This window comes from Giraffa tippelskirchi, chromosome 13, assembly GCF_054371585.1.
Source record: "Giraffa tippelskirchi isolate mGirTip1 chromosome 13, T2T-mGirTip1v1.2.pri, whole genome shotgun sequence".
Classification (NCBI taxonomy): domain Eukaryota; kingdom Metazoa; phylum Chordata; class Mammalia; order Artiodactyla; family Giraffidae; genus Giraffa; species Giraffa tippelskirchi.
Window position 1 is genome coordinate 108,388,140 of NC_137287.1, and position 12,852 is coordinate 108,400,991.

The following is a 12,852-nucleotide window of genomic DNA, read 5'->3' on the forward strand; positions in this document are numbered from 1 at the left end:
GGGTTGCCATTTCCTTCTCCAGGGGATCTTTCCGACCCAGGGATTGAAGCCATGTCTACTGCATTGACAGACTGATTCTTTATCACTGAACCACTTGGGAAGCCCATGGTACATCATTACAAAAATTATTTATTCTAGTAATGAGAACTTTTAGGATCCATTCATCTATCTACTTTCAAATATGCATATAGTATTATTAATTATACCCACCAAGTTATATATTACAACCCCATGAGTAATTCATTTTAAAACTGGAAATTTGTACCTTCTGACCCCCTTTACCCATTTTGCCCACTCCCCACCCCTCCACATCAGGCAATCATTAATCTGTTCTCTATATTCATGAGCCCATTTTTTTCTTTTGTTTTAGATTTCACATCTAAGTGAAATTATATGGTATTTAGCTTTTTCTGTTGGACTTAGTTCACTTAGCATATACACAGCTTTTCTGAACTTTCCTCATCTTTAACATTGGAATAGCATTTTGTTAGGATTTGGGGTAGGGATTTGAAAGTACTTGATAGTATTATTGCCAGGATTGTATCAATTTTTCAGTAGATTGATTGGTTCATCTATTAAATCAACAACTTTAGGGAGTGCCAGTTGAGTGCTAGGTATTGTATTAGGGTCTGAGGTTGCTGTGGTGAGCAATGCAGCAATCCCTGGCCTTGTGAAGCATAGCATATGAAAGAGAAAACAGACCCCCCAATGAGTGAAAAGAAGATACATATAGAAACACAAATGACAAGTGTTCTGAAGATAATGGTTGGGAATGCTGATGGAGAGTCTTTTTTAAAAAATTTACTCATGTCTTTATTTATTTGGCTGGATCAAGCAGGATCTTTTGTTGGGGCACACAGACTCTAGTTGTGACATGCAGTCTCAGTAGTTGCAATGCACAGGACCTGGTTACTCCACAGCATATGGGATCTTAGTTCCCAGATCAGAGATCAAACTTGTGTCCCCTGCGTTGCAAGGCAGATTCTTAACCATGGGACCACCAGAGAAGTTCCTGATGGAGAATCTTGAGGGGAGGGAGGGACTATCATAGATCTCATAGTCAAGGAAGACACCTGTGATGTGGTGACATTAAGCTGAGATCTGAAGAATGGGGGCCCCAAGCTTCATCCCTGGGGAGGTTCCTAAGGAATTATTAATGGACCTTCCCATCAAGATGAAATTGAAATATCTCAATGTGATATTCAAGACCCTCCATTATGAGGATTGCTAGATAAAATACAGGATGCTCAGCTAAACTTGGACTTCAGATAAGCAACAAAAAGCTTACGGTATGTTACTACATATTCCATGGAACATATTTATATATTCACTTAGTTATTTATTAAAATATTTATTTATTTGGCTGTACTTGGGCTTAGTTGTGGCATGCAGGATCTTTAGTTGCAGCATGCAAACTCTTAATTGTGGTATGTGGGATCTAGTTCCCTGACCAAGGATCTAACCCAGGCCCCCTGCATTGGGAAAGCAGAGTCTTAGCCACTGGACCATCAGGGAAGTTTCTGGAACATATTTATACTAAAACTTTTTTTATCATTTAACCAAAATTCAGACATGATTGGGTGTCATGTTTTTATGTGCTAAATCTCTTAATTCTCTCTGTGCTCTTCCTCAGCTCAGCTGTCCTCGCCCCTCTTACTTCTTACCATTCGCTCCACACACAATATTCCCTGCCCAGTTCCTTGTCTATGTCCATGCTGTTTCTTCTGTCCAGGTCACCCATCTTTCCCCATGTCCTCTTGGCAAACTCTTCTCATCCTTTAAACCCTAGTCCGAATGGCACCTTCTCTGGGAAACCTTCCCTGGAAGGTATATTATCCTAATTTCAGGGTGTTCCCCAAACATGGTTCTCATATGGTTTTGCCTTATGATTCTATATTTTAAGGCCTGGTTTCTAAAAACACACAGACTTGACTGAATACCTTCAAAGGAAAGGATATAAGAAATGAGCTCACTTTCCCCGCCCTACTTCCTCTCCCCCAATTCCCACTCAACTCTTATATTAAGGTCAAATATTGATTGAGTACTTTTCTGTGCCAGGCACCAAGCTAAGTGCTTTGCATGCAACATCTCTTGTAAATTCCCCATAATCTTATGATGTAAATTCAGTTGGATCTCCACTTTTCAGAGAAGGCAATCAGGTACATAGCCACTTGCCTCTGTCTCCACACCTGTAAAATGAGGATGATTTTACATCCTCATCTTCCTTGTTAGGTTTTCTCCCCAACTAGGATGTAGGTCCCAAAAGGGCAGGAACTTTTCTCCTTACAAACTTCGATATCCTCAGAGCCTAAAATTGTGTCTGGTATGGACTAGGCACTCAGTGAATTCCTGAATGAATGAATGAATGAGTCACCTTACATATGAGGAGATTGCAACTTTGAGAGAGAGAAAGAAACTTGTCCAAGAGCACAGAGGTGATTGTGGTGAAACTTTGGCTAGAACCAAAATTAGTGATGTGTTGGTAAATGTTTAACAGTCAACTTACTGGAAAACCAACAGGCATGATTTGTAGCATATGTTGATTACCATGTTGTAAATACCCCACCAAGGCAGATTTGAAGGAACCAACCTGATGTCAATTGGCCTGCAAATTTCCTGAAAGTCTAACCCCAGGGTGTTGTAAGCCTGTCTATATAAGCTGGTTCCAGATACTAAGAACTGAAACATATTTCTAAAGAGTACACAGTTCCAAAGTGTACACTCCCAGCATTACTCTATCCTGCATCCCTGAATGAGGCACAGTCTACACTCATAGCTAAGTAGGAGAGGAAAAGACACTCAAATAACTCAGTTCAAAGCAGATTGCATAGGTGATTGTTAAAAACCATAAACCCAATCTCACACACACACACACACACACACATACACACACACACCCCGCTTAAAAACCTTTCATTATCTTCCTAATGTTCTTAGCAGAAAATCCAATCTCCTTATCGTGACCCACAAGGCCCATTTGTGGAACCTCCTCCTGTACTGGACACTGTATTACGGTTTTTTGTCATAGGATATAGTGGTTAACATGACATCCACAATTCCTGCTCCCATGCAGCCTGTATCCAGTAAATGAGGCTGTCAATAAACAAGTAATCAGCCATTGCGGACAGATTGAGATACACTCTGAAGTAGAGAAGGTACTAGGAAAGAGACTCATGAGGAGAGTTTGCTTACTTGGACCCAAGGTGAGTAGCGGAAGATTATGCTAAGATAGTGACATTGGAGGTCTGAAAGATGAGAAACGGTTGAGGTGTGGGGCTAGTGGCTAGGCAGAAGAGGAAAGGATTTGGTAGTTTGAGGAATAAAAATAATTTCTGTACAATTGGAGACAGTGGAGGTAGGATGAGGAGGATGGTTATCAATATTGTGATGGTCAGAATGTTTGTGTCTCCTCCAAACCCGTAATTTGAAATTTTAACTCCCGAGATGATGGTATTAGGAAGTAAGGCTTTGATGAACTGATTAGATCAAAAGAGTGGAGCCCTCCTGATTAGTTTTGTAAAAGAGGTGGGAGAAAAATCCCTCACCAGCTTCTGCATGTGAAGATACAGTAAGAAGGCACTTCTATGAACCATAAAGCAGGCCCTCACCAGACAAGGAAACTGCCAGTGCCTTGATCTAGGACTTCTCAGCCCCCTAGAGTTGTGAGAAATAAACTTCTGTTGTTTATAAGCCAGCCAGTGTATTTTTTTTTCATAGCAGCCTGAAAGGGCTAGAACAGACAGCATGAACATGAAAAGCACAAGACTAATGTGCAAGGGAACTAGTAAAGAGGCTTAGCTCTCTTTGAAGACAGAAACTTATTTAAATCCCAGGAGCTCAGAGGCACTCTTTGAATAGTTCTCTTCCAATGACGGGCAACTTTCACCTACGGAAAACCTATTTACGCCACTTGAGTAGAAACAGGATTATCCAGTTTCCACTGGCCTTTGCACAGATGAATAAACAGAAGCCCAGAGAAGGAAATGTCACCACCAACTGTTTCGCAGGCACTAACAATTGCATGGTCTTGGACATTACACTTTCTGAGCCAGCACTGTCCAACAGAAATGGAATGGAAGCTACAAAGAGAGCCACACGAGTACTTTACATTTTCTACTAACCACATTTTAAAGAGTAAATAGAAATGGTGAAGTAAATAGTAAAGTGAAATTAAATTTTATATTTTATTTGACCCTAAGTATAACTTCAACATGTAATCAACACAAGTCTTAGAAATCGGATGGGTATTTTCTTTACACTTAAAGCACATTTTAATTCAGACTAGCCATAGTTCGGAGAAGGCAATGGCACCCCACTCCAGTACTCTTGCCTGGAAAATCCCATGGACGGAGGAGCCTGGTAGGCTACAGTCCATGGGGTTGCTACGAGTCGGACACGACTGAGCGACTTCACTTTCACTTTTCCCTTTCATGCACTGGAGAAGGAAATGGCAACCCACTCCAGTATTCTTGCCTCGAGAATCCCAGGGGCGGCGGAGCCTGGTGGGCTGCCGTCTATGGGGTCACAGAGAGTCGGACACGACTGAAGGGACTTAGCAGCAGCAGCAGCAGCAGCAGCAGCCATAGTTCAAGTCCTCAGTAACCACATGTGGTTAGTAGGTATAGTACTGGACAGCGCAGTCCAATGCCTCAGTTTCCTCTGTGAACTGAGAATAAAATGAGGGATAAAACTTCCTAGGTCACTGAATGGATTAAGAGAGGACAACGGAAACACCGTACTCCCCACCCTGCACTCCGCCCAGCACGTAAGGGGCGCGCAATTAATCTTGGTTCCTTAAGACTTTTCTTTCAACGCACCGCCCACTTCAAGTCTCCGCCCCTTTCCCCGCCCCCTTCAGGTTCCGGGCGGAAGTAGTGCTGTTAAAAGTAGGGCGCTTTGCAGTATTGCTGCATTTTACTGCAGTGTGGCCGGCTTGTGTGTCGCGCGCACTTCTGCTTCATTGGCTCTGCGGCCCCTGCTCCAGGCGCTTTACGGCAGTGTGTCTGGAGCTGCCGCTCTGGGGGCCGCGGTTTGGTCGTGAGTGGAAGGAATCCGAATAGCCGGTGTGACTGAGACTGGAACCATGGACGTTGGGGAACTTCTGAGTTACCAGGTATGAGGGTCGAGGAAGGGTCGGGGGACCGTCCTCTCACCCAGGCAGGAATCGCAGGACCAGAGTTCCTTCATTATCACTTTCTCTCATCTCTGCCCTGGGCCTGGGTCCTCTCACTTCTCGTGTCAGCCGGGTCCCTCCCTCAAATTTCTCCTGGGTTCTTTAAATTCATTCCGATCCTCAAGGCCCGGACCTCTTCTTAACTTCATTCTGGGCCTCGTCTCAGCCAACTCTGGGACTTGACTCCCTTTCACTTTTCTGAAGGCCCCAGACTATCTTCACAACCATTCCCCTTTAATTCTCTTCTTCAAGTCACTGAGTTGATGATGATCGTGTTGGGAGGGTGATGGCCTTTCTTGCATTTGAGTATTAGCTTCTCTACTGATCGGCTCTGTGGCTTTGGGACTTCTGTTGTCTTCTTGGAACCTCAACTTTTATATGTATAAAACAGTCAGTAATAGCTACCTATTAGGGTAGTTTGAGAACTGTGTCAATAAATGAACGTGAAAGCTGATTTTAAAGTGCAGAAAGTTGGACACATGTTAAATACAGTTGTTGGCAGATGTTTGACTTTCTCACATGTGCTGGATCCCTAGGAATCTTCATGTCCCATTTGCTCAGAATACATGTGGGGAAACTGGCCCAGAGGGTAGAAAAGACTTTTCCAAAGTCACTCAGTAAGAGCTTTGATTAGAGATAATGTCTTTTGGCTCCCAGCTCAACCATTTTACCTTTTTGTGGTCTTCTTAAATGTCCAGTATGGTAGACAGTACCCACATACAGCTGTTGAACACTTGAAATGGGACTAGTCTGAATTGTGTTAAATTACGCTTAGAATAATCAGTATAAAAAAGTAAAATTTTAATACTAATTACATGATCATATCAATTACTTTGATTATTGATCATACTGATTAAATAATCATATATGGGTAATGGGCAAAATAAAATATATTCAAAATAAATTTTACCTATTTCTGTTGACTTTTAATGTTGCTACTGGCCTTTTAGTGTGGCTACTAAAATTATGTATATAGCTGGCTTTTCATTTTCCTTGGACAGCTCTGCAGTAGAGAATAGGGGACTAAGAGCCATGTGTCTGGAGCTCTGTTGCTTGACGTCTCTGTTTTGCTGCTACCTGGCTGCTGTGACCTGGAACAAAATTTAGCTTCTCTCTGCCTTGGTTTTCTCATCTTGTAAGTGAGGGCAATGAAAGTACCTATCGTATAAGTCTGTTGTGAAGCTGTCGTGAAACGTGAAGTGTTTGGAGCAATGCTTGTCAAAGAATAAACGTTTGAAGAATGTTAGCAATTATATTCATGGAATTCCCTCAGCCAATATATTGTACATAGGACTAACCTTGGAGACTCTGGACATCATGGGAAAGAACTTGTAAGCAATGGGAAGTATATAGCCAAGTGATTTCCTTTTTAAGACAGTAATTGGATGTGAAAGAAGAAAGGAGATAGGTGGGTTGAATGAGTGGTTATATCCCTGGTGGCTCAGACAGTAAAGAATCTGCATGCAATGCCAGAGACCTGGGTTCAATCCCTGGGTCGGGAAGATCCCCTAGAGAAAGGAATGGCAACCCATTCCAGTATTCTTGCCTGGAGAATACCATGGACAGAGAAGCCTGGTGGGCTGCAGTCTATGGGTTCCAAAGAGTTGGACGCAACTAAGGCAATCCATTGAGTCCCAAAGAGTTGGACATGACTGAGTGACTAACACTTTCACTTTGATGCCTGTTTGGCCTACACATGAGCACACTACTCATGAAATGGGCTTCCCAGATGGCTCAAGTGGTAAAGAATGTACCTGCCAATGCAGAAGACACAGGAGACTCAGGTTTAATCCATGGGCCTGGAAGATCCCCTGGAAAAGGAAATGACAGCTCATTCCAGTATTCTTGCTGGGATAATCCCATGGACAGAGGAGCCTGTGGGCTGAAGTCCATGGGTTCCAAAGAGTTGGACACAACTAAGGCGACCGAACACTCATAGAACATTAAAGCTTGAAAAGGTTCATTTATTTGCTCAACATATATTTACTGAGTATGTAGTTTGCAAGGCACTGTATCCACTGATATACAGCATTGAACAAAACAGACAAGGTTCTTGCTTTGTGGAGCTTATAATCTGGTGGGGAAGTAACAAGATAAGAGTAAATGAATGAGAAATTCAGGTAATGATAAGTGCTTTGAAGGATACACAGGATATACTATGGAACTGGGGCTGTTTGATGTAGCCACTGGTCACATATTACTAGTGAACTCTTGAAATGTGGCTAGTTTGAGTTGAGGTCTGCTACCCATGTAAAATATACACTGGATTTTCAAGATTTAGTGTGAAGGAAGTGATGAGAAAGGTGACTTAAGTATATTAATTTTTATATTGATTCCATGCTGAAATGATGCTTAGGGTATATTGACTTAAAGTAAATTATTAAAACTAGCATTATCATCTTAAAAACATTAAAAATATTTTTAAATTTAAAATGTGGCTACTAGAAAATTTAAAGTTATATATGCATAAAGTTATATATGCATCTTGTGGCTTTCAATATGTTTTTGTTGGACAGCACTGTTTTTTTTGTCTTTATTTTTTTTTTAAATTGTTGGGGCTGCACTGCACAGCATGTGGAATCTTAGAGTTGCCCGACCAGATATTGAACCTGCACCCTCTGCAGTGGAAGCGCAGAGTCTTAACCATTGGACCACCAGGGAAGCCCAGGACAGCACCGTTAAAAAAAATAACCCATGAAAGTGGGAGACAGGACCTATTATTTTTAGATGATATGGTCTGGGAAAGACTTGGAGGAATGGACATGATAAGATGGTTGAGAAGAAATCAATCATGTGAAAAGCACAGAATAACCAAAGCAGATGGAATAGCAAGTACATAGACTCTGAAGTAGAAGGTGGTGCAGCCTGTTAGAGGATCAGGAAGAGGACTGATGTAGCTGGAACTTGGTAAATGAGCAGGGGAATAAAAAGCGATGAAATTGGAGATGTAGGCAGATGACTGGCTATGGAGGCCTTGCTGTGGGCCATAATAAGGAGTTTCAGTTCTATTTTGAGAGATGTTACAGGCACCCTCATTCAGCCCACATGTTTACTAATGAAAAGTGAACCCCATTTTGGTAAAGGGACTTCCCAAAGGTTGTGGGCCAAGGTATTGGCAAGAGTCAAAACCAGAATCCTGATCTTATTTCCAGCTCTGTTCATTCTCTGCATGGCACTGTTCATGCAGTTTTCTTTCTGTAAGATCAGTGTCCACTCCTCCTGTTCCCAAGAGATGGTACAGTCTAGAATCCAGTCCATAATAAATCAGATGCGCCCATCCTCTTGTGGAAAGTCGTGAGGATCACCCAAGTTAATGGCTGCAAAAGCTCTTTGAAAACAGGAAGTTTTTATAGACATGAAAGATGTATTGCATGCTTGCATCCTATTTCTAAATATAACAACTCTATGTGGAGGGCTGTTTTAAATCCCTGTTATACAAATGAGAGAACTGAGGTACAAAAAAGTGCCTGCCCCAAAGCTGGAGCTCCTACCCACTGTGCTGGGCTGAACTAATGTACTTTTAGATATGTCCTTACGTTCATTCTTAACATGCTCTTTGAGGTAGGTGGCATGCCTGTTTTACAGAAAAGGAAACTCAAGCTGGAGGGGTTGGTTACCTGCCTAAGGTGAAACAGCCAGTAAGGAGCAGAGCTAGAACTGGAACCAATTAAATACCCAAATCTAGTTTTCCAATTTTTAAAAACTTTTAAAATTGAACTATGGTACATGTATAGATGAATGCACAAATCTTAAGTGCTTTTGATTTTAGTTGTCATTTACAAAGTAGACTCTGTATGACCACTAGCATTCATTTCTCAGGGATAAAGCGGTCTGATTTGAACATCCCCACCCCCAGAGTTTGATTCAGTAAGTCTCCCATGAGACCTTAGAATTTGAATTTCTAACAAGATGCCAGGTGATGCTTAAGCTGCTGGTCCAGGGACCCCATTTTGAGACCCCCTGGTCTAGAATTATCTACATTCCTCTTAAAATTTTCTCCAACTGAGACATTTCACCTCCCTTTTCGTGGCCGTTCAGTTCAGTTCAGTTCAATTGCTCAGTCGTGTCCAACTCTTTGCAACCCCATGAACCGCAGCACGCCAGGCCTCCCTGTCCATCCCAACTCCTGGAGTTTACTCAAGCTCATGTCCATTGAGTCGGTGATGCCATCCAACCATCTCATCCTCTGTTGTCCCCTTCTCCTCCTGCCCTCAATCTTTCCCAGCATCAAGGTCTTTGAAATGAGTCAGCTCTTCGCATCAGGTGGCCAAAGTATTGGAGTTTCAGCTTCAACATCAGTCCTTCCAATGAACACCCAGGACTGATCTCCTTTAGGATGGACTGGTTGGATCTCCTTGCAGTCCAAGGGACTCTCAAGAGTCTTCTCCAACACCACAGTTCAAAAGCATCAATTCTTCAGTGCTCAGCTTTCTTTATAGTCCAACTCTCACATCCATACGTGACTACTGGAAAAACCATAGCCTTGACTAGACGGACCTTTGTTGACAAAGTAACGTCTCTGCATGGCCGTTAGTCTGCAGTATTTTGAATGTTAGGTGTATTTTTCCCCCTGCCATCTAAGATATTGAGAACAAATCAGTTAATCTTTCTGGGCCTCAGTTTCCTCATATGACTAATGAGGGAAGATTAAGTAAGTTCTTCTGAGCTCCCTTCTAGCTTTAAAATTCTGTGATAACTAATTATTTAGGCCAAGAGCTCCAGAGATTTCAAGGGATAAAAAAAGCTTGATGTAGAAGGATGAATCGGGGCTGAAAATCTGGGAGATTTGAGTTTTAATCCTACCTTTATCATTATTTATCTGGGTGACTCAGGGTAAGTCACTTCCCTTCTCTGTACATCATTTTTTAAAATCACAATTACTATACAGTGAGATTGAGCTATATGACTTCTTGTTCTTTCCTTTCCTAAAATTTAAAGACTAAGGTAAATAAAGAAAACCTTTAATGTCAAAGATGTTTATTAAAAATTTTTGACATTTTTTGAATGCTTACAAAGTCTCACTTTTGGGGCAGCTTGGTGGGAAGATTCCAATTTTCTACTGAGATTGGTTCTTCTAATAATAGAGTTAGGCAGCAAGCGCCTCAGTATATGCCTTATATCCTTGACATATGTTAACTATTCATTTGAGAAGACAGGAGAATTACAATGTGGACAGGAGGTGGTGGAAAAAGTCTTAAAGAGGAAACTAGTTATGTTCCCAATATGGAAATGCACTTTTTTGATGCCTTCAGGCTTAGACATCTCATCAAGAAGTGTGCCCAGCAGTTCCTTGGCTGAGAAGTTTCTGCTGCATAGACGCGTGTATGAACTCCAGGGCATTCTCGTTAATACTAATTCCACAGATGTCTGGAAAAAGTTCTTACCTCTGAAGTTTTCCAATAAAGAATTCTCATTTAGTGCAGTTGGGCTCAGTGGGAATGACTCGCTTTGTGACATGAGAGTATTCTGTTTGAGGCAGATTGGGGTCGAGGACCCTTGGTTTTGGCAATATTGCAGACACCCACTCCTCTTGTTACCTATCAGTCAGTAACAGTTCCTGAGATTGCAATGGCTTGTTGGAATCTAGCGTCTTTCTCCTTTACCCTTCGTATTTCTTTCTTTTGAAATAAAAAATTTTAATGACAGTAATTTGACAGGAGTAGTAGTAAAAGAAAGTGTTCAAGAAAAAGGAAACTATTACCCCTAATCCTATAAATATTTTCATATTCCCACAGTACTTTTGTGTTTTTCATGACTATAGCCATTGTATATATATACTGTTTTGTGTTCTGTGTTTTAACATTGCCAGAAATATTTTGTGTTTCTGCATAGTCTTCATGTTATTTTTAATGTTTGCAAACTTTTTTTTTTGCTGAAGTCATAGGCCAACCATTTTCTCCTAAATTGTTCTATAATCGAGTACTTACGTGGTTTCCAGGTTTTGTTTTTGGAGATAATATTGCTGTGAACTCCTTTATTCAGGTAGCATTTCCCCCTCACATCTGCTGTTAGTAATTATCAAATGATTGGATGTGCCTGGAGAGGGTATGTATTGCTGGAAATGGATTTGGTTTGGTTGTTGAGGAAAAGAAGACATTGGAATCTCAGCCCTGATGAATGAATAGAAATTCTGCCGGTAATGAAGGGGGCTGAGGAGTCATTCTTGACTACGAATAGGGTGTGCAAAAGCCCTGAGTGAAATGTACAGAGCATTGAGCAAGTGAAGGGGAGTGTCAGGAAATGACGGGTTTGTCTCAGCTGCAGAAGTGTCAGCAGTACACAGCGCTCATGTGGGATTAAACCCTTATCAGTTGACATTGCTGACAGTGGTGTATGTTCCAGTTTTACTGCAATCTTGATACTACTAGTTGTCATAATTTTTTTCTCATTAATCTAGTAAGTATATAAAGTGTTAGTTCATTGGCTTTAATAAGCATTTTTTTCCTTTGTTTATCATTTGTACTTATCATCTGCTTCTTTTTCCTAGAGTTGTTTATAACTGTGCTTTTCTGTTGTGTTTTTTGTTGATGAAAAAATTTCGGAAGACTGGACACTGTGCTCAAATATATCTTTTCTTTGGTAGCCCCATTTTACCAAGAACTCTGAGAATATTATCCTAATCATGATGTCTCTTACAGCATCATGAAATAGGCTGTTTTTGCATGACAGTTTGCTGCTCCTGCTGCTGCTGCTAAGTCACTTCAGTCGTGTCCAACTCTGTGTGACCCCATAGACGGCAGCCCACCAGGCTCCTCCATCCCTGGGATTCTCCAGGCAAGAACACTGGAGTGGGTTGCCATTTCCTCCTCCAGTGCATGAAAGGGAAAAGTGAAAGTGAAGTCGCTCAGTCGTCTCCGACTGTTAGCGACCCCATGGACTGCAGCCTGCCAGGCTCCTCCGTCCATGGGATTTTCCAGGCAAGAGTACTAGAGTGGTGTGCCATCACCTTCTCTGGCATGACAGTTGAGACTAGTGCTTCTCGAAGTTACTTATTGTTAGTGGGACTATAAATAACAAATTGCTATTCGGGGTGTTTCTGTTTCATCTTCTGGGTGACGTTTTTGTTAATGTTCCCTCCCTCCCTTTGTCATCTTACCTTCTCTCTTTCGCCTGGTGAGTTCTTTTTATACTCGTAAAATACATTGCTTTTATGTGCCTCTTTGCACACTAGGCAGTGAACTGAGAGGCAAGGACCAGCACTGGAGTGTCTCACTCATAATTGATACCTAATAAATGATCGTCTAATGATTGAGTGAATGAACCAGTACGTGCCTTTAAATATGCCTTTTGGAAAGCTTTTGTTCTAATATCTTGTCTGGTTGCTGGCTTGTATCTCTGCTTTCATGTTAGACTTCAAGAAAGTTTGTTTCAAATCCATTACTTCAGTTACTAAATTGTCCTCTACTTCCTTATCATGTCTTGTTCCTCTTGCTACAAAACCTACATTCTTTCTAAAAAAAAAACCAAAAACTTTTAATTTTGATCTAACTTTAAACTTACAGAAGTTTTGCAAAAATAGTATGGAGAGTTCCCATATGCTCCCCAAATAGCTTCCCTTAAAGTTATACAACCAGAGTATAGTGGTCAAAATCAGGAAATTAACATTCATATACTGATAACAAACACATAGTCTTAAGTGTCACCAGTTTTGTTTGTTTTGTTTTCTAACATATATTGTA

The 12,852-nt window shown here is 41.3% G+C and overlaps 1 protein-coding gene across 1 annotated transcript in view; it reads left to right on the forward strand.

The window, feature by feature from the left end:
- The first annotated feature begins 4,986 nt into the window (after nt 1-4,986).
- The window catches only part of CTNNBL1 (catenin beta like 1), a 157,712-nt gene continuing 149,846 nt past the window's right edge, over nt 4,987-12,852 (forward strand). The window contains exon 1 of the mRNA XM_081558811.1: nt 4,987-5,113. Within this exon, the coding sequence (XP_081414937.1) occupies nt 5,084-5,113 (30 nt within the window). The 5' untranslated portion in view covers nt 4,987-5,083. The remainder of the gene's footprint in view (nt 5,114-12,852) is intronic.